The following is an 18,800-nucleotide window of genomic DNA, read 5'->3' as shown; positions in this document are numbered from 1 at the left end:
TTGAATTTGTGCATCATAATCACCTGAAGACATTGTTGTTGTGTTCAGAATGCAGTAAATGTTTGCCAGTAGTGACACTGGAATAAGGCTCCACTTCTAGATCCTCTTGCTTTTTGTGAGGAATTGGGTACAAAGAAAATTGTAGAAAATTAAGAAACATACAGTTCACTTTAAAGACATTCTACCAATGATATGTAACTTTGCTATTACAGAACGTGTCAACTAACACTTGGAGTATTAGTAGGGCTATGGTTAGCACATGTACTTGCAAAGTTACTCATAGAATGTCTTTTGGGGGACTATCAAAATAAAATGTTAGCAGATATTAAGCAGACAGTCTATTAATGTACTTGAAAAAGGTATTTATAGATAATAGAATGAATAGATCTATTATTTAAAATATAAACAGGCTTTCTGGTTGACAGAAAATGTCCCTATGCTGATAAAAGTTGAACAGTAGTGAACTAAATGGGAACTGATATACATCCACAAAACGTGACCAAGTGTTTGTTTTGAAAAATGAAATGGATAGATTTGGTTCACTTTATTTTGGTACCACATCATACTATGTATGTATTTGTATGTATTTATTTTTATTTTTTATTTTTAAGCATATTTATTTTTTGTGTGGTTCTTACCATCATATCGATCTCATTATCCTTTTGGCTTTGCTCTGTTGACCCTTCAGAGCTGAATTGTTCGCTGTCTACCATACTTAAAGACAGCTCAGATAAAGACTCTTGTAGTGGCTTTTCTTCAACTGATGGAGGGCTATCAGTGCTAGCTGCAAGAAATAAAATGAAGATTCACTGAAATATCACTAGCACTACATTTACTAAATTATATGCTTAAGGGGAAATGAAGGATCATGTGATTTCAGGAACTGACATGTTGCAGTAGCCACTGCTTTAGCCCACTTAGCATCTGTCTCTGTGTCTAGTCTCAGCTCCAGCACATGGATATGATCTAAGAGCTCCTGTTTGTGAATAAAACTCTACCAGTCAGCATGGCATTAGATAAGATCACACTAGTCAGAAGTATTCATACATTCAGAAAGGTTTACCTGTTTCTCCAGCTGATGCTGCTCTTGTTCCTTCTGCAGGGCTCTCAGGCTGGCTCTCAGTTCCTGTATGTTTTACAAACATAATGCAGTAATATCCAAATACTGGAGAGAACTTTATACACCACATTTTATGCTGACTTTGGTAGGACTAAATTTAAATATATTTATCATGAAAAAATCTGTCACTGTCAGGAAATACTGACTAGGTTGCATCATCAACACCTACATTATGATTGAAATTTTGACATTCCCTTAAATTCTTGGAACTGTGGATGTTATAATCTCTGGTATGGTTGAAGGGCCAGTAAGGTAACAACTTTCCATTTCTTTATTTAACAACATCCCAACTTAAAATCACTACAAATGGATCCTACTGTTTTTGCAATACAGTAAATTTGAAGACTATTCTAAATGCCTATCCGATACCCATAATGCATGAATGTTAGAGTGTGGTCGCCACTGTTCTAGTTTTTTTCCTTCATCTGTGATGGCAGGATCCCTGTCAGTCTTGTTTTATGGAAGCACACAGTTCTGACTGCCTGGTCAGGCACTCGTGTCTGTTATGTTTTGTGTGTTAGGGGCATGGGGTCTGGATCATTGCACTTTGGTCCAGTCTTGGTTCAGTTTTAGTTTTGGGGTCCTGATATCCAAAATAATTTCTGTCAGTGCTTCTTTTAGGACACATGGCAGATAAAAGTTTGTTTGCCATGTGCTTTTCTTATTTTTTAGGCATGTCACTTGTTGGTTCCTGTACTATTTGCTCTTCTGTCTTGTCTAGTGTGTTTGTTTGGGCATGTGTCTTCTGTCATGTTAGTTTGGCATGTTTTTATGCACATGGCTTTTGTTTGTTTCTGTGTGCCATGTGCTCTTTTGCTAGTCTCTTATCTTGGTCCCGCATCCTTGTTACTTTTTTTTTTATTAGTTTATTTGCCCCCGCCTGCTTTCCATTGCTACTCTGCTTGTTTCCTTCCCTATTTATTCTCCCTGTGATTTCTGTCTCTTTGTTGTTGTCCCTGAGGTGTTGATGAGTCATGAGTTCCCACTGGCTGGTCGGCCCGTCTGTTTGCTTTTCCAGTCCAGCCCAGGTGGTCCTGTGTCTGTTGTTTGTGCTGCCACCTTTTCTGTATTGTGCTTTTTCTATAGAGGGACGTTTTTTTATTATTATTGTTTGAAATATGAATAAAGCTCTCCATTTTATCTACAACTAAGTCCTCACTCTCTCCTTCTCCAATACCTGACAATGACATCCTGTAATCACTCAAAGACACCAAGTTGTTCTCTTTTTTGGATTTTAATCAGCTACTGACAAGTCATTATAAAGGAAGAACTCTAAATCTGTATCTGAAATTGTATACTTCCCTACTATATAGTATGCAAAAAAATTAAAAATAAAATAACTGTATAGGACAAAATAAGTATGTCCAAATTCAAAGAATTCATAAAAGTGCAGACAAAAAGTACCTGGATAACCTACTACTCTCAGCAAGATTATGAAGTGCCATTTGTGAATGGCAGTAAAGTGATGCAACTGATGCTGGTAGATCATGTGATAGTAACAAAGTAATTCAAAATAAGTACCTAATCAACAAAACGCATCATATTTCAATCATATTTTTCAATCAAACAAATTGGTTTCATTTTCTTACCTAGTCCAGGAGTACGGTATTGGGAGCAATCAATTCTTAAAGTATTTGCAACTCAAATCAGCTGTTTTATCTAAAATCAATACCAGAACCATCAGTTTTCACCTTCCCTCCGCAGTAGCAGATTTAGTTAATATATCATCCCCCAAAAAATTACTTTCTAAATTATACAAATTGATAAACAATTCAAATAAAACCTTAAGCCTACCGATAACCAAATGGGAAGAAGATCTTTCTATTGCTCCTGATACCGACTTCTGGACTCAAATTTGTAATAATATCTATTTCATGACTAAAAACGCCAACCTTCAGCTCATACAGTATAAGACCCTTCATAGAACACACTACACTGGGGAAAGGCTGTCTAAAATGGGATTCACATCAGAAACTTGCTTGCACTGCTCACAAAATAGTCCGGACACATACATCCACGCCACATGGAACTGCCCACCCATTAAACACTTTTGGGAAGACGTCACTGAATCCCTATCCCACCTTTTGGGCTGTCGCATCCCTTTATCCCCTTCACTCTGTCTACTGGGCGATCTATCAACACTCAATCAGGAAATAACAAACAAAAGAATACTCCTAATAGCTCTAGCCATTGCCAAGAAAACTATCTTCTTGAACTGGAAATCCCGAAACAATATTCATATAACACACTGGAAAAATTTGCTTACAGAATACATCTCCCTAGAATATTTTTCACCTCCTTATCAGAACCACAACATTCAACATCAGACCTCACTCAACTCTTACAAATCTGACACACTTATCTTAATTATGCATTAACAAATATTATATATATTTATACAAGGTATTAGTAATATAAGTGTTTTCATTATTATTATTATTATTATTACTAGTGCTGTTGTTGTTTTCATTATTTTTATCACTATTTATATCAGAGAAACATTGTACAGTAATAAATTGATGGGATGATGTTTTCATTATTATTATTATTATTATTGTTATTATTTTATTATTACTATTTCTATTATTATTATTATTATTATTAGTGTTGTTGTTGTTTTCATTATTTTTATCACTATTTATATCAGAGAAACATTGAGCAGTAATAAATTGATGAGATGATGTTTTGTATGGACGGTAACGGTTTAATGAAGATTATATAATTGAATATACATAATCAAAAGTGTATAAATATAAATAAATTAAAACTGCACCCAACAAATACCACCCATGTTTTTAATGCACCGCATGTTGATTTTAATGCACCACACCCTTCTTTTAATGCACCACTTCAGCTTAAGCTTACATACATATGATGTCTATAATGTTGCCTTGAACGGAGAGAAGGAGGAGGAGGGGAAAAAAACAGAAACAAAAAAACATGCACACTGAAACATAAGATAGGATAGGTGTGGTATGTGTTGGGTATGGTTCATTATTTAATTTCCCCTTTATATAAATATATTTATATAACTACTATTGTGATTATATCATTATTATTTATTATTATTATTATTATTATTATTATTATTATTATTATTATTATTATTATTATTATTATTAATAGTGATATTACTGTTGCCGTCATTACAAAATATCATCACAAAATATTACCGTTACATCACAGTCTCTATTATTGTTATTATTATTATTATTATTACTGTTAATATTATTGATATCACTGTTACCATCATCACAACATATTATTGTCATCATCATCTTTAGTATTATTGTTGTTGTTTTTATCATTATTATTATTATTACTGTTATTATTGATATTACTGTTACTGTCATCACAAAATATCATCGTTATCATCATCGACTATTTCAAATTATGGTTATTTCTATTATTTCTAAACATGCTAATTAACATTACTATTATTCAGATTGTCATTTTTGCTCATTTTCATTTATTATCATTGCTGTTTTTGTTGTTGGTGTTGTTTTTTGTTGTTTGTTGTATGTTTTTGCACTCCAAAAAAAAAAAAAAAAAAAAAACGCAGCCATTGTTCATTAAAACTAAAGGCCTCTTCCAGTTTCGGCACATGCCATATGATTTGCAGAATGCTGTTGCTACCTTCCCAAGGTCAATTTAAGGAGTGCAGGCTGGCCTAAAAGTGAACATCTGCTTTATATACAATCAAGGCCGAAATTATTCATACCCCTGGCAAATTCTGACTTTAAGTTACTTTTATTTAACCAGCAAGTTTTGTTTTTTGACCGGAAATGACACAGGCTTCTTCCCAAAGATAATAAGACGATGTACAAGAGGCATTATTGTGGAAAAAAATATTGCTCAGCTTTTATTTACATTTGAACAAAAAGTGGCATGTCCAAAATTATTCATACCTTCTTAATAATCAATAGAAAAGCCTTTTTTGGCTATTACAGCAATCAAATGCTTCCTATTTATTTATTCACTAATTATTCATACCCTTTGCAAACTGTCACAGTCTATGGGAAAATTCAAAGTTCTATACCATTCCAAATAGTCCAAGCTGTTCTAAAGCATCCTAATTGCCCTGATTCATTGGGAACAACTGTTTCAATCAACTCAACAGGTGAAAAACAGAAGCTCTCTGCTGCTGGTTTGTGGATAGTCATGGCTAAGACAAAGGAGCTCACTGAGGACCTGCGGCTGCTCACAAGTCAGGAAAGGGCTATAAGACCATATCTAAATGTTTTGAAGTTCCGGTGGCTACAGTGCAAAGTATTATTAAAAAACACAAGACGTTCCGCACTGTGAAAAACCTCAGAGGACATGGTCGGAATGCAAAAAGCTGGTCATCAATTATAGGAAGCGTTTGATTGCTGTAATAGCCAATAAAGGCTTTTCTATTGATTATTGACAAGGGTATGAATAATTTTGGACATGCCACTTTTTGTTCAAATGTAAATAAAAGATGAGTAATATTTTTCCACAATGATGCCTCGTGTACAGTCGTGGCCAAAAGTTTTGAGAATTACATAAATATTGGAAATTGGAAAAGTTGCTGCTTAAGTTTTTATAATAGCAATTTGCATATACTCCAGAACGTTATGAAGAGTGATCAGATGAATTGCATAGTCCTTCTTTGCCATAAAAATTAACTTAATCCAGAAAAAAAAACTTTCCACTGCATTGTTAAGAAGGCTTCAGGGCGTCCAAGAAAGTCCAGTAGGCACCAGGATCGTCTCCTAAAGAGGATTCAGCTGCGGGATCGGAGTGCCACCAGTGCAAAGCTTGCAACACTGCAAATACTGACTCTTTGCATAAATGTCATGTAATTGTCAATAAAAGCCTTTGAAACGTATGAACTGCTTGTAATTATATTTCAGTACATCACAGAAACAACTGAAACAAAGATCTAAAAGCAGTTTAGCAGCAAACTTTGTGAAAACTAATATTTGTGTCATTCTCAAAACTTTTGGCCACGACTGTACATCGTCTTATTATCTTTTGGGAGAAGCCCGTGTCATTTCCAGTCAAAAAAAAAAAAAAAAAAACTTGCTGGTTGAATAAAAGTAACTTTATATGTCAGAATTTGTCAGGGGTATGAATAATTTCGGACTTAACTGTACATCAATGATATCACCACCTAAAAAAAACACAGAGCACAATGTCACAGACCTCAGCACCATTTCCTAAAGACTTAGGCCAATCTCACTCATAACATGAGTAAATTTCACTTTTTCAAAAAACTGAAGTTTCTTGGGGCATATCATCTCAGTGTCACACAGAATTTGTTGCACTTAAGAAAACACTGCTGAGATCCCATTTTTTGTACAGTCAAAGTCCTCAAGGGAGCACAACTGAAGTATTCCACTTCATAAAATGAATGTTTGGCAGTTGTCTAGGCTATAGATAAACTAAGACTCAGAGAAACTCAAGTTCCTGGAGGGAGTGTAACTGGAGGTTTTCACCAAGATTAACCAGGATTAGCCTTGGCATTCAGTTGTCCAAACTTTTCAACCAGGCTAACAAAGTGGATCCTTGAACTCCAACAGTTCACCTCAAGATAAAGTACCACAAGGGATGTTTTAACATGGGCTAAGATGTCCAAGATGGTACCGAAAATCACCTCTCCATAATGAGAAGTTGTATCTGTGTAACCGGGAGTCAGACTGAGACGTGCGGATCCATTTGCAGCATTTTATTGTCAAGATCGTAGTCGGGGCAAACAGGGTCAACACCAGCAAACAACAACAGCGAAGATAATCCAGAGAGTAAACCAGTAACCAAGCGTGAGTCAAAAACCAGATGGACAGTCCAAAGTAACAACAGAAACAAACAGAGAAAACAAGGCAAAACAGGAAACAGGAATAAACTAGGAAACTCTGAAAACACGGAGACTAGGAAACTGGGAAAACGCTTAGAAATGCAGCCGGGGCAATACAAGACTTCGCGAGGAAGCTGTGTGTGTGAGTGGCATATAAGCTGTCCGTGTGATGAGCTGCAGCTGTGTGTGTGTTAATGAGCTGCAGGTGAGAGCAGTGATCAGTGCAGTGAGAAACAGGGAGCAGGTGAATGCAGTGATTAGTGCAGTGGCTTGTGGGGGCTGAAGTCCATGATGTGTAGTGCAAGAGTTAATGACAGGACGACTCAATTCGTGACAGAGCCCCTCCCCAAGGAGCGCTCTAACCACCTAATGAAACCGGAGGGTGGTGGAGCGGAGGCGGAACAGGGGGAGGGATGGAGGGCCAGGTCCATGTGGGGGTAATGGAGCTATGGACTGAGGCGGAGCCGACGGAGGGAGAAGCCATGGTGGAGGAAGGGTTGGCTCCTCCATGGGGCCGACCGACGGAGGTGGAGCCGGTGGAGCCCGAGGAGGAACCGGAGAGTCGATGGTCCTGGGCGACACAGAGGATCCGGAGGGCCAAGGCGGAACCCAAGGCTCTGGCGACCAAGGCGGAGATGGAGGTCCGGAGGTACGCGGCGGAGCCGGAGCGACAGAGGACCGAGGCTGTGCCCACGGGAGGGAGGAGGTCCACAGAGCCGGTAGGACGGAGTGACGAGGCGCAGCCGGAGGAGTAGAGTCCAGAGGCGAAGGTGGGGTGACGACTGACCAGGGCGGAGCCGGAGGGACGATGGAGCCCGGTGGAGCTGGTGGACCGACGGCCGACAGCGGAGACGAGGGAGCAGAGAGCCTGGGTGGAGCCGCAGGGTCGGAGGGCCGAGGTGGAGTCCAGGACTCTGAGACTGGAGGCGATGGTGAGGGATCCTCTAGCCAGGGCACCGATGGAGACTGGCAGTCCCACGGCAAGTCCTCTGCATCGAAGGTGGGTTGTGGGTGAGCAGGGGGACTGTCAGGAGACAGAGGTGGTGGGACTGGAGCAGTAGGGAGGGTGGGTGGGAAACTCAACAGTCCATACACGGCCTCTGTAGCCTGAACCGGGCAGACAGGAATCTCAGGACGACTGGACGGAACCAGCGGAGGCTCTGGAAGGCTGGGCTGAACCAGCGGAGGCTCTGGAAGGTTGGGCTGAACCAGCGGAGGCTCTGGAAGGTTGGGCTGAACCAGCGGAGGCTCTGGAAGGCTGGGCTGAACCAGCGGAGGCTCTGGGAGGCTGGGCTGAACCAGCGGAGGCTCTGGAAGGCTGGGCGGAACCAGCGGAGGCTCTGGAAGGCTGGGCGGAACCAGCGGAGGCTCTGGAAGGCTGGGCGGAACCAGCGGAGGCTCTGGAAGGCCGGGCTGAACCAGCGGAGGCTCTGGAAGGCCGGGCTGAACCAGCGGAGGCTCTGGAAGGCCGGGGCGGAACCAGCGGAGACTCTGGAAGGGCGGCCATCTTGCGAGCAGTCTCTGGAAGGGCGGCCGTTTTGTGAACAGTCTCTGGAAGGGCGGCCGTTTTGTGAACAGGCTCTAGAGTGGTGCTATGTTCCTCCTTAGCGACATCCACAGTGAATGCAGAGCCGCTCAAAATTAGTGCATAATCCATAAAGTCCTTTAAACTACAATTGAACTTTCCTTTTGGGAACCATGATTTAATAGGCTCATTAAGTCCAAAATGAAAAAAATCCTTTAAAGCAACTTCTTCAAATGGTACATAATAGGATAACTCACAAAACTGCCGTACATAGTCCTCAATCGATAGATCTCTCTGACGTAGACACAATAACTGGTTAACCGGATCCATGGTAATCTGGTTGACTCACAACTGCTGGATCCTGATGAGGCGAAGTCTTCTGTAACCGGGAGTCAGACTGAGACGTGCGGATCCATTTGCAGCATTTTATTGTCAAGATCGTAGTCGGGGCAAACAGGGTCAACACCAGCAAACAACAACAGCGAAGATAATCCAGAGAGTAAACCAGTAACCAAGTGTGAGTCAAAAACCAGATGGGCAGTCCAAAGTAACAACAGAAACAAACAGAGAAAACAAGGCAAAACAGGAAACAAAACCAGGAATAAACTAGGAAACTCTGAAAACACGGAGACTAGGAAACTGGGAAAACGCTTAAAAATGCAGCCGGGGCAATACAAGACTTCGCGAGGAAGCTGTGTGTGTGAGTGGCATATAAGCTGTCCGTGTGATGAGCTGCAGCTGTGTGTGTGTGAATGAGCTGCAGGTGAGAGCAGTGATCAGTGCAGTGAGAAACAGGGAGCAGGTGAATGCAGTGATTAGTGCAGTGGCTTGTGGGGGCTGAAGTCCATGATGTGTAGTGCAAGAGTTAATGACAGGACAACTCAATTCGTGACAATCTGGTTGTATCTTGGACCTTTTTTCTTTCTGTATTTCTTTCACACCAAGCCTCAACTACTACACCAGATGGATAAAGTTCTTGCCTTTAATAAAACATTCTAAAGATTCTGTGAAAAGCATTAACACATTGGGGATTAGTGAACACATATTCATTGTTACCTAAGAGTTTTACTCTCCTAATTTGCTGCTTATTGATAATAAGTAAGGTAGTCATTTGTAGTAGTTAAGTTTAGGTACAGAGTAGGGCTAAGGGATCTAAAATATAGTCATGCATTAATATGTGCTTTATAAGTACTAAACAACAGCCTAGTAATTGGCTAGTAATATGCATGCTAATATTCAATTAGTTAATAGTGTATCCCTAATCTGAAGTGTTACTAGGGCCAACAATTCAATGATTATAATACCTGTGGTATCACCTATAACGCTTGACAACTTGCTATCATCTACAAACCAAACTATCGGAAGAAGTCAACAGAACAATAAAGGTAATGTAGGTGTTGATGTGCTGCTGTTAAAACAGTAAGATGTAAATATCTACCACAGTGTGACAACGTAAAGTGGAGGAACTAAATCAATAATACATTTTAGTGGTTTAGTTTCAACAAACACTAATTTTTGAGGGATAAAACTTGCAGTATTTTTGACCACTTATATGTCAAAAAAATCAACCATATTTTGATTCCTCATGCCATTATCCCTTTAATCCATTCAGTTTGCTAACTTATGTATTTCTTATTAACCAATTTAACCAGTATGCCGTGGCATCCACTAACATGAATCACTGAGGGGGAAAAACACTTCTGTAATACATACACATGCATTTTATAGCGGTGCTTCAAATCTATTTTGGTTAGCTTATTTACAGTTTTTTTTTAAAGCAACTCTTGCCTCATACTGGTGCTGCTCCAAGATTAGTAATGTGACCCACATATGTTCCGGGTATACAGAAAGCTCTGACTGAGGTGAAAGTTTAATTATAGGCCATGCATGTGTCATGGAATATTTACTCGGTTACAATCCTTCTCGTTCCCCAGCTCCACTTCCAGTTTTTCTCGCTCTGTTCTCTCCTCCTGGAGCCACTCTTCCTTTTTCTGAAGCTCACGGCTCAGTTTGAGAATACGATCCTTATCCAACTTTAACAAGAGCACAAAGATTGAGAGTGGCATTCTTACTTATGGTGTTGTGGCTGATCTGATGAAAGTGTTAATAGTTGTAGAGAGAGAGGTTTAATTATGACTAATATTTCTTTTACCTCTGCACTTTGTCTTAAAGTTTCCTTTTCCTGGGCCCAAGTGGCTTGACCCTCACGGAGTGCCAGGTTAGCCTGGGACAGTTGTAAACTCATCTGTGCAGACTGCAGTCTGACCTGATGCAGCTCTGCATGACTGTGACTCTGCAAGGAGCCCAGTTCACTCAGGTCCCTGCGGAGGGCCTCAGTGCTACGCTCACTAGCCTCAATGCGCTCTTTGAGGGTCCGCAGCTCAGCATGAGCCTGCTCATTCTCTATCTGCAGAATATATTTTAATTCACATAACCATGCAGTTTTACTCTGTCAGACCAGGACCTTCACCAGAAATTCTGAAGTCAATATAATGCAAATTTGTTCAAATTATAAAAACAAATTAGTTAATTATTCATAATTATTTCACAGAATGCAGGAAATATTTCAATGTAGAATGTAAACGGTAATGTTGAATGCAACATTTTGGTTTCATTCACCTGCAAATCTTTCCTCTCCTTTTCTTCATCTCGCCTTTGTATGGTCATCTTTTTAACTCTTTCCTTCATTCTGCAGAAAAAAATAGCTATTTTATTTAATCAATCGGTTAAATTCTGTAGAAATGAACAGTCCATAAACAAAGAATGGACACCTGTCCAGTTCGGCCTCTATGTCCTGTTTTTGTTGAGTCAGAGTGGCAGCATCCTGTTCAAGTTCTTTGATTCGCTGATGGCTTTCATCTCTCTCTGCTAGCAGCCCACTAAGTTCAGCAGTTATGTTTTCATGAGTGCTTTGCATATCCTGATGGCAAATATACCTAAGTTTAAAGTTTTATATACATAGGTCTCTCTATGTATCTAGTTTTTTTTTTTTTCTCTGACTAGTGATGTTCCAGAAGCATGCCCAAAATTTGATTGTACCTTTTGTTTTTGCTTGAGTTCCTCATTTTTTTCTTGGCTTTGCCTCAGGTTGTGTTTTAGCTCATCAGTCTGACTCCTCATCTCATTTTGTACTCTTTCAAACTCATCTTTTTCAGTTTTCCATCTCTTCCTTTCTCTTTCGACCTCAGCATCAGCAGTCTCAAACCTCTTACGTAGCTCATGTAACTCGTGCTGGCATCCTTCCAAAAGATTCTAGACATACCAGAAATATTTTAGAATATACACAGAAAATCTGTACATTTTGTATAGTAAGATAGATTCAATTACCTTAAAAAATGTTTTTGGACTCTAAAGTCACACTTAAAACGTCTGAACTGACACAGTTGTCTTTAAAAAGTAATCACAAGTGTAGTTTCCACTAACAACTGAAAAGTGTATTTTGCTAACAACTAAAAAGTGTATTTTGCTTTATGTTGCAATGGCATACATTTTTTAATGTAGCTTAGGTGTTCAAATATTAATCAGGGTGATTGAAAAGCTCTGTTACAGTCAAATGTCTTCTCTGTTTTCTGGTCTTGTGTGTTGAAAAATGCCCCACCTGCAGGATCAGAGCCTTTGGCACCACCACCAGCAGGTCATCTCCCTCCTCCTCTTCCTCACCATTTTTCTCCTGCTCTAGCGTAACAAGTTCATCCAAAGGTCTTGGAGCACAAAAGGTAAACTGAGAACTGACCGCACATATCTCGCCATGTTCATCCACATACACAAACTGATACACCTCCCCACCAGGTTTTGGTAGATAGGATGCTGAAAGACGACAGGAAGAGTGGAAGAAGATCAGAAAACTCCTAAAACCAAAACATGTGACAAACATTAACAGCCTGGTACAGCCTTAAAGACGTCAGGCACTTGCAGTAGTGTTGCAACAGTTTTAAAGTATCAGATGGTAACTGAGTGGTCTGGTTCTACCAAGAACTGCAGTTGTTATTTCACTTACTGTTTCTGCTGGTGTAGGACATATGACAGCATTAACCTGAACTGCACATGTATCAAACTATATATAGGCTACTGCAGTGTTTCCCAACCCTAAAGGCACACCACCACTATATATTTTTACAACTCCTTCCAGTCAAACACTTCTGTATCAGCTCATTGGTAGAGACTCCAATGCTGTGTTCAAAATCACTCCCTATACCATTAAATAGGGCACTATTTGAAGTGATTGTTGCATGCTTAATTACACTAATAATGGGGACAAACATGTTGATGTTGTCAAAAACTGAAGCCATTCATTGAAAAGGAAAGGACATGTGGCCATGTATGGTGATCCATTCTCAGAATTTGTGCTCTGCATTTAACTAATCCAAGCTCGCACACACACACACACACACACACACACACACACACACCGCGAACACATACCCAAAGCAGTGGGCAACCATATTGATGAGAAGCAGTTGGTGGTTCAGTGGCTTGCTCAAGGGTCTCACCTCAGTTATGGTATTGACCATTCATGACCAATGACAATCCCTGCCAGATCTGAGACTCGAACCCGCAACCATCAGGTTACAAGGCCGACTCTCTAAGTGTTAGGCCACAACTTAGCAGGTTTCTCAACCTGTGTTGTAAATAAAGTGGACATTTGCATTGCCCTGCTACTAGACACAGGGGCTAAAGTTTTGCTATTTCACACAGTCACTAATGAATTTTTCCTGCCATGCTTGCCCTCCAGCTGACCTCTATTATTTTGTTTGGATATGGAAGTTATGCAATCAACTTTACTGGTCTTATACAGATGCCTGTCTAATATGGCAACAAGGCCCTGTCCAACTTCCTATTTCACATTATGTTCCATGGCAGCAATATCCTTGAACTGAATCTGTTTATGAGTCTGGACATTTCTCTGCTGGACAACACGTGGGGTCAAATTCTGACTGTCAGTATAGTCCCTAGCAACAAGAATGGCCGACACTGTTTAAAGACCTTCAGTGCTCAGCTGCATTTACACACCAGTCTCTCTTAGATCCTACGGTAAAATCAGCAACTGAGACACTTCACCACATTTCACAAAAAATTGTGTGAGGAAGTCACAGCAGAAATGGGAAAACAGCAAGCAGAGGGAAGCCTTTGTCTGCAGCACAGGCATTGTACCATTATCCCTGCTAAATTCAGAGGACGAGCACTGGCAATTGTACATCAGGGCCATCTCGGCACATTTAACTCAAGCAGCGTTGTAGGGATCTTGTATGGTGGCCAGGGTTGGACAAAGACATTGAGGAGCTTGTTCAGAACTATAATCAATGTCTTGTAAGTGGAAGACACCACCACTGGAGTCTTCACCATGACCAACTAAACCTTGGGAACACATTCAGTTGGATATCTGTGGTGAACTCCATGATGTGCCACATCAATTGCATTTTCATTGTGGTAGTTTAGGATTTACTCTCAAACTGGCCAGAGCGTGCTCTGTCATGTCCAGTTCCATCACTGATTTGCTGTTTGCATCAAGTTGCTCTTTGCCCACTGAGGCCTGCCAAGGACCTTGATGACAGACAATAGCCCTCAACTAGTGTCTGCTGAGTTACTAACATCTTACTATCACCCAAGCGAATGCATAAATAGATTTAATTATTTGCTGAAAAATGGTCTGAGAGCTCGCTTGGCACAAGGCTAACTTTCAACAAATCTTTTTCTCAGACTCTTCTACACTACAGAGCAGAGTTGCCCCTATACATACTTTACCCTTCTATTTCTCACAGTCGGAACCCTGTAGTGAAAGCCAGTGTGTGCGGACAACAGCTCATAGCACAGGGCAGATAAAATGCAAAGATAAAGGTCCAGATTGCAAGAAATTCCTGCTGGACTGGATGAAGTTTCAGTGGCTACACAAGAAAACCAGCACCACTCTTTCTGGTCACAAACACAGCAGGTACAAAAGCAGTTAGGTCCAGTTACATTTCAGCTATCTAATGGTTCCGGATGGCATACCAGTCAACTTAGAAAACTACTGTTCCCTTCTGGTGTGAGTCACACCTGGGAAGCTGTGCTTCCCTGCTCTCTATTGCAGTGGTTCCCAATTCCAGTCCTCGCGCCCCACCGCTCTGCACATTTTGCATGTCTCTCTTAGTTAACACACCTGATTCAGATAACCAGCTCATTAGAAGTGAGGTCCGTGCAGGAACTGCGATCCGATTGGTCCCTGCAAAGTGTTCATTGCTCCCTGCTCCCTAAGCGGGGGAAATCTGTTTACTATACTTCGAAACATTCATTCACATATTTGCGCTACGTCCCCGCATGTAGCGTCTTCACACACAGATGAAACTTACTAGAGAAGTGTGACATAAGTGCATCTGTAAATAAATGCATTTTAAATTTACGTCTCGCACGCTTTAATGACCTTCAAATGGAACAAATACGCTCGCTTCGAACTAATGAATAATGGCGGAATATCCTGTGATGTCCACTTCGAAGGGCAGTAACGTTGGAATAGAACAAACGTCGGAAGCGATGCGTGAAACACACAAAATGTGCAGAGCGGTGGGTCGCGAGGACTGGAATTGGGAACCGCTGCTCTATTGAGTTTTTCATGCCCTCTGTCTCCGGCACAGCATCCAATGACACTGCAAGTGACTGTCTGCAGTCTGGCTACTGTCTGGCGTCTGGCTACTGTCTGGCTATTGCAATAATCTTTGTGTTTTGTTACTTTTGATATGAAACAAAGTCTCAGATTTAAAATTATGTCTATTTTAACAATGAATTCAAACAAAAAATACTGTTTTGGTGCTGGTATGTGGCATGACAGATTGCTGTGAAGCGGCCGTGCTTGAACTGATTATCTCTTCCACTTTACTACTAGTTACGGCAGCAAATAAAAAATGATTGAACGTGAGAAGGTTTTTAAGATACAGTACAACTCTGTATCATGTCTCATGTAGTAGATCAATCAGTGTTTCAAACACGGAAAAACGCCAATAAAAGCATGTAAGCTTTATATTGTGTACTGTTACATTACCACAGATAATCTATTCAGCGACCATAAACTTGATAGTCAGCTAGAAAATAACTAGAGAGGAGTTAAGGACTTATTTTGGAGGCTGAGCCACACTGCCACAAGGTAGCACACTAGCTACCAAATGGATAGGGGTGGGAATCACTGCTAAAACAATTTAGTAAATGACTGAACAGAACATTTTCGTTAACGCATCCTCTGGTATGATGCAACACTCTTTGCACATCTGCATTTGGCAATTACCTGCCATTCTTCCCCACACCTCTTCACCTCTCAAGTTGTGTCAGTTTGGATGAGGGCCAACAGACATTTTCAATGTTTTTTCTAGAAATGTTGACTAGGTTTAAGCCCAGGCTCTGGCTAGGCCACTCAAGGTCATTCACAGAGCCACTTTTGCTGTGTGCTTAGGGTCATTGTCCTGTTGGAAGGTGACCTTCTGTCCAGTCCGAGGTTCTGTATGCTCTAGGTTTTTATTAAGGCTATGTCTATATTTTTCTGCACTAAGCTTTTCTTCTACTCTGATGAATCCCTCAGTCTCGCTCAAAAACACCCCCATAGCATGAGGCTACTACCACACACTTTACTGTTGACATGGCACAGTGCCTGGTACTTTTTTTTTTTTAGTCAAATTCCAAGTGTTTTCACTGAGCAGAGGATTGAGTCTGACCACACTGCCATAAAGCCCAGATCAGTGGCATGCAGTGATGTTTGTTTTTCTGTAAGTTTCTCCTATCTACATACATGATCATATAGCTCAGCTAGAGTGACCATCAGCCTTTTGGTCACCACTCTAACTAGGGACGTTCTACATCGTTTGCTCAGTTTAGCCAGGAGGCCAGCTCTAAAAAGAGTTTTGATTGTTCCAAACTTCTTGCATTAAGGATAGTGGAGGGTGCATGTTTCTGTGAACCTTCAGTGCACGACAGAGTTTAAGACAAATGTTTTCATTACTACTGGAGCTGCCAGTTTGCTAAATTTCAAATTATTACTAAACAGCAAGCACACACTATGCAAAACCAGCAGCTGTTCCAATGCACTCAGTGTCCGAATTTGTTTATTCATTTTCATTCACTCCTTTAGCTGGACTATATTAGTGGACTAAAGTACAGAGTGGGTATGGGATTGATTTTGAACACAGCCCAAGGCTTGAAATAAATAAGTTATATAAGGGAGACATCCAAAATTTGTACTACTGGTGTGCCTCCAAGAACAAAAAACACTGGGCTTCTATATATAAACAAACACAAATAAAATAGTATATTTTATATCAAATATTAGCATACATTGAAAGGCCACACTACAGTTTGCATCTGTTCCTGTTTGGTACCCTTCTGGTGCTAGAGCCCAGGCAAACGTGTAGTAATCTTTCACCGTCAGCCATCCCACCTGTGAAACAAGATGAGTAATATGTATTTGCTTTGTAGGTTAATCTTTTCCACATATTTTGTTTTGTACAAAATAAACACAGTGTTTAATTCAGCACAAGATTTACCTTAAAAAGCCCTATCCAGTCATGACTGCTCCAGCTGTGTTGTCTGCTTATAGTGTAGCGACAGTCCACCCTTGTCTGTGAGAAATAGCTCTCGGCAACATCTCGGAAAGTTAGAGTGCTGTTTTCCTCCATATCAGTGACTATAAATTAGGTCATATGACTGCACTGACAAAGAAATCAGTAAATCTGTCAAATAGTGTGTAAAAAAAACTGCTGTTTAAATGGATCATGTGTATGATTGCAGAACATTTTCAGTGCTTCAAAATAACTGAAGTGGCTGGAAATTTGAATCTGCACAATCGTATTTGTGTAGTAGTCAGATATATTTAGTGTCTTTCCATTAAGCTACAGACTACAGCAATGCTTGACACTACAGACGACTGCTATTGGATTTCCAAGTGTTGTGAAACTGCATGAGAGTGTGGTAACAGCATTCTTTCTTTGAATGTTTACACAGAAGTAGCAGTCAAGTCCATTAGTCTGTAATCATCATTTCATAATCTTTTACATTTATAATATTTTAATTTAATCACTGTATAGGCACTTATATGTACAACATAATCATTAAGGCATTTTTTGTATCTGTTCTCAGATATAAAGTCTTGTTTAGATATACTGACACCTCAATATTTTAATGATTTAATGATTTTTTAAATCTTTTAAATCAGTAAAATATCACACATTTCATAAATCATTTAAATTTGTTAGACAGTTTCTTGCAAAGTGATTTACAATGGAATCAAGCCATACACTTTATCTCTATATATGCTACCTAAGAATTAAACCCATGACCTGGGGTTCAGACGCTCTGCCAGTTCAACATGAACAGCAGCAGATTAGCATTCAAACGAACAAAAAACTTTTTTATTTTAATTGTATTATTATCATTTATTTATTTAGTTTTGATGCTCTAAATCTACATTTAAAATGGCATAGGAATACCACAGTTAAAATAACAATGTAAATTTTACTCCTACCTTATTATAAATTAGGTTTATCGAAGAATCAGATCATCTGAGATCTCCCATGTCCTTGTATGTGTGCCTATGATCTTGATGAGACTTAAGTTGACTCTGTGAGTGTAATAAACAATAACAAATGCACATGTCAAAGGGCTGCCCACCTCTGCAGCACTCTGGGAAATGAAGTCCAAAAGATTATAAATCAGTCAGTAAGATCAGCTGCTCTTATTGCTGTCTGACAACAAACTTAAAGTGCATATCGCAGGTTAAAAAAAATTCCGAGATAAACATATATTCGTGTATGAAAATACTATACGAACCGTTAATGCAGGATTTGAAAATATTTTACAAGACCTAAAGGCACAAATTTTGACGACAAAGTGACGATTTCCTTGACCGCTCTCAAAAACAGCTTTTTTTCCACACCGCGTCATATGACGTCACGAGAGGGAGTCGTTCGCCAAGCTCTGTTGTTATTCAGTAGGAGCAGTCGTGAGTTAGTGTGTTTTCCGTAGCTATTTTTAATTTCAATTGATCATCGTCATGGTAAATTATTGTGTTTATGGAGGCTGAACAAACTCTAGCCTGTCAGGACATCATGTCAACGGGTTTACTTACAATAAAAAGAACGGTGCTATCTTCCGTATCTGGGTGCGTTTGTGCGGGTGAAGAGACGGGCCTATGCTACTGCATCTGCTTTGAAAAACGTGTTCACTGGAGGATTATCATCCCGGCGATATGACACAGTTCAACATGAGATGCTGCAAGTGAGGCTCAGAGCTGGTGCAGTTCCTTCGGTGCATACAGCACCTTCATCGGGTCCGCCTTCAGACTGTGGTTTGTCCGAAGCCGTCAGAGATGAACTGTGAACTGT

The 18,800-nt window shown here is 40.1% G+C and overlaps 1 protein-coding gene across 1 annotated transcript; it reads right to left on the bottom strand.

Moving 5' to 3' along the window:
- Positions 1-19: 19 nt before the first annotated feature.
- On the bottom strand, positions 20-17,096 carry calcoco1b (calcium binding and coiled-coil domain 1b). Its single transcript, XM_073825538.1, has 12 exons — positions 16,965-17,096; positions 16,756-16,858; positions 12,062-12,270; positions 11,503-11,715; positions 11,235-11,383; positions 11,083-11,152; positions 10,616-10,870; positions 10,371-10,496; positions 1,064-1,126; positions 837-976; positions 639-780; positions 20-109 (listed from the first exon to the last, which is right to left on the bottom strand). The coding sequence occupies exons 1-12, from the start codon at positions 17,094-17,096 to the stop codon at positions 20-22; spliced, it is 1,692 nt and encodes a 563-aa protein (XP_073681639.1).
- Between the last annotated feature and the right edge of the window lie 1,704 nt (positions 17,097-18,800).

This window comes from Garra rufa, chromosome 20, assembly GCF_049309525.1.
Source record: "Garra rufa chromosome 20, GarRuf1.0, whole genome shotgun sequence".
Classification (NCBI taxonomy): domain Eukaryota; kingdom Metazoa; phylum Chordata; class Actinopteri; order Cypriniformes; family Cyprinidae; genus Garra; species Garra rufa.
The sequence above is the reverse complement of the archived record's forward strand: the minus strand, read 5'-3'. Positions and strand labels throughout refer to the sequence as shown.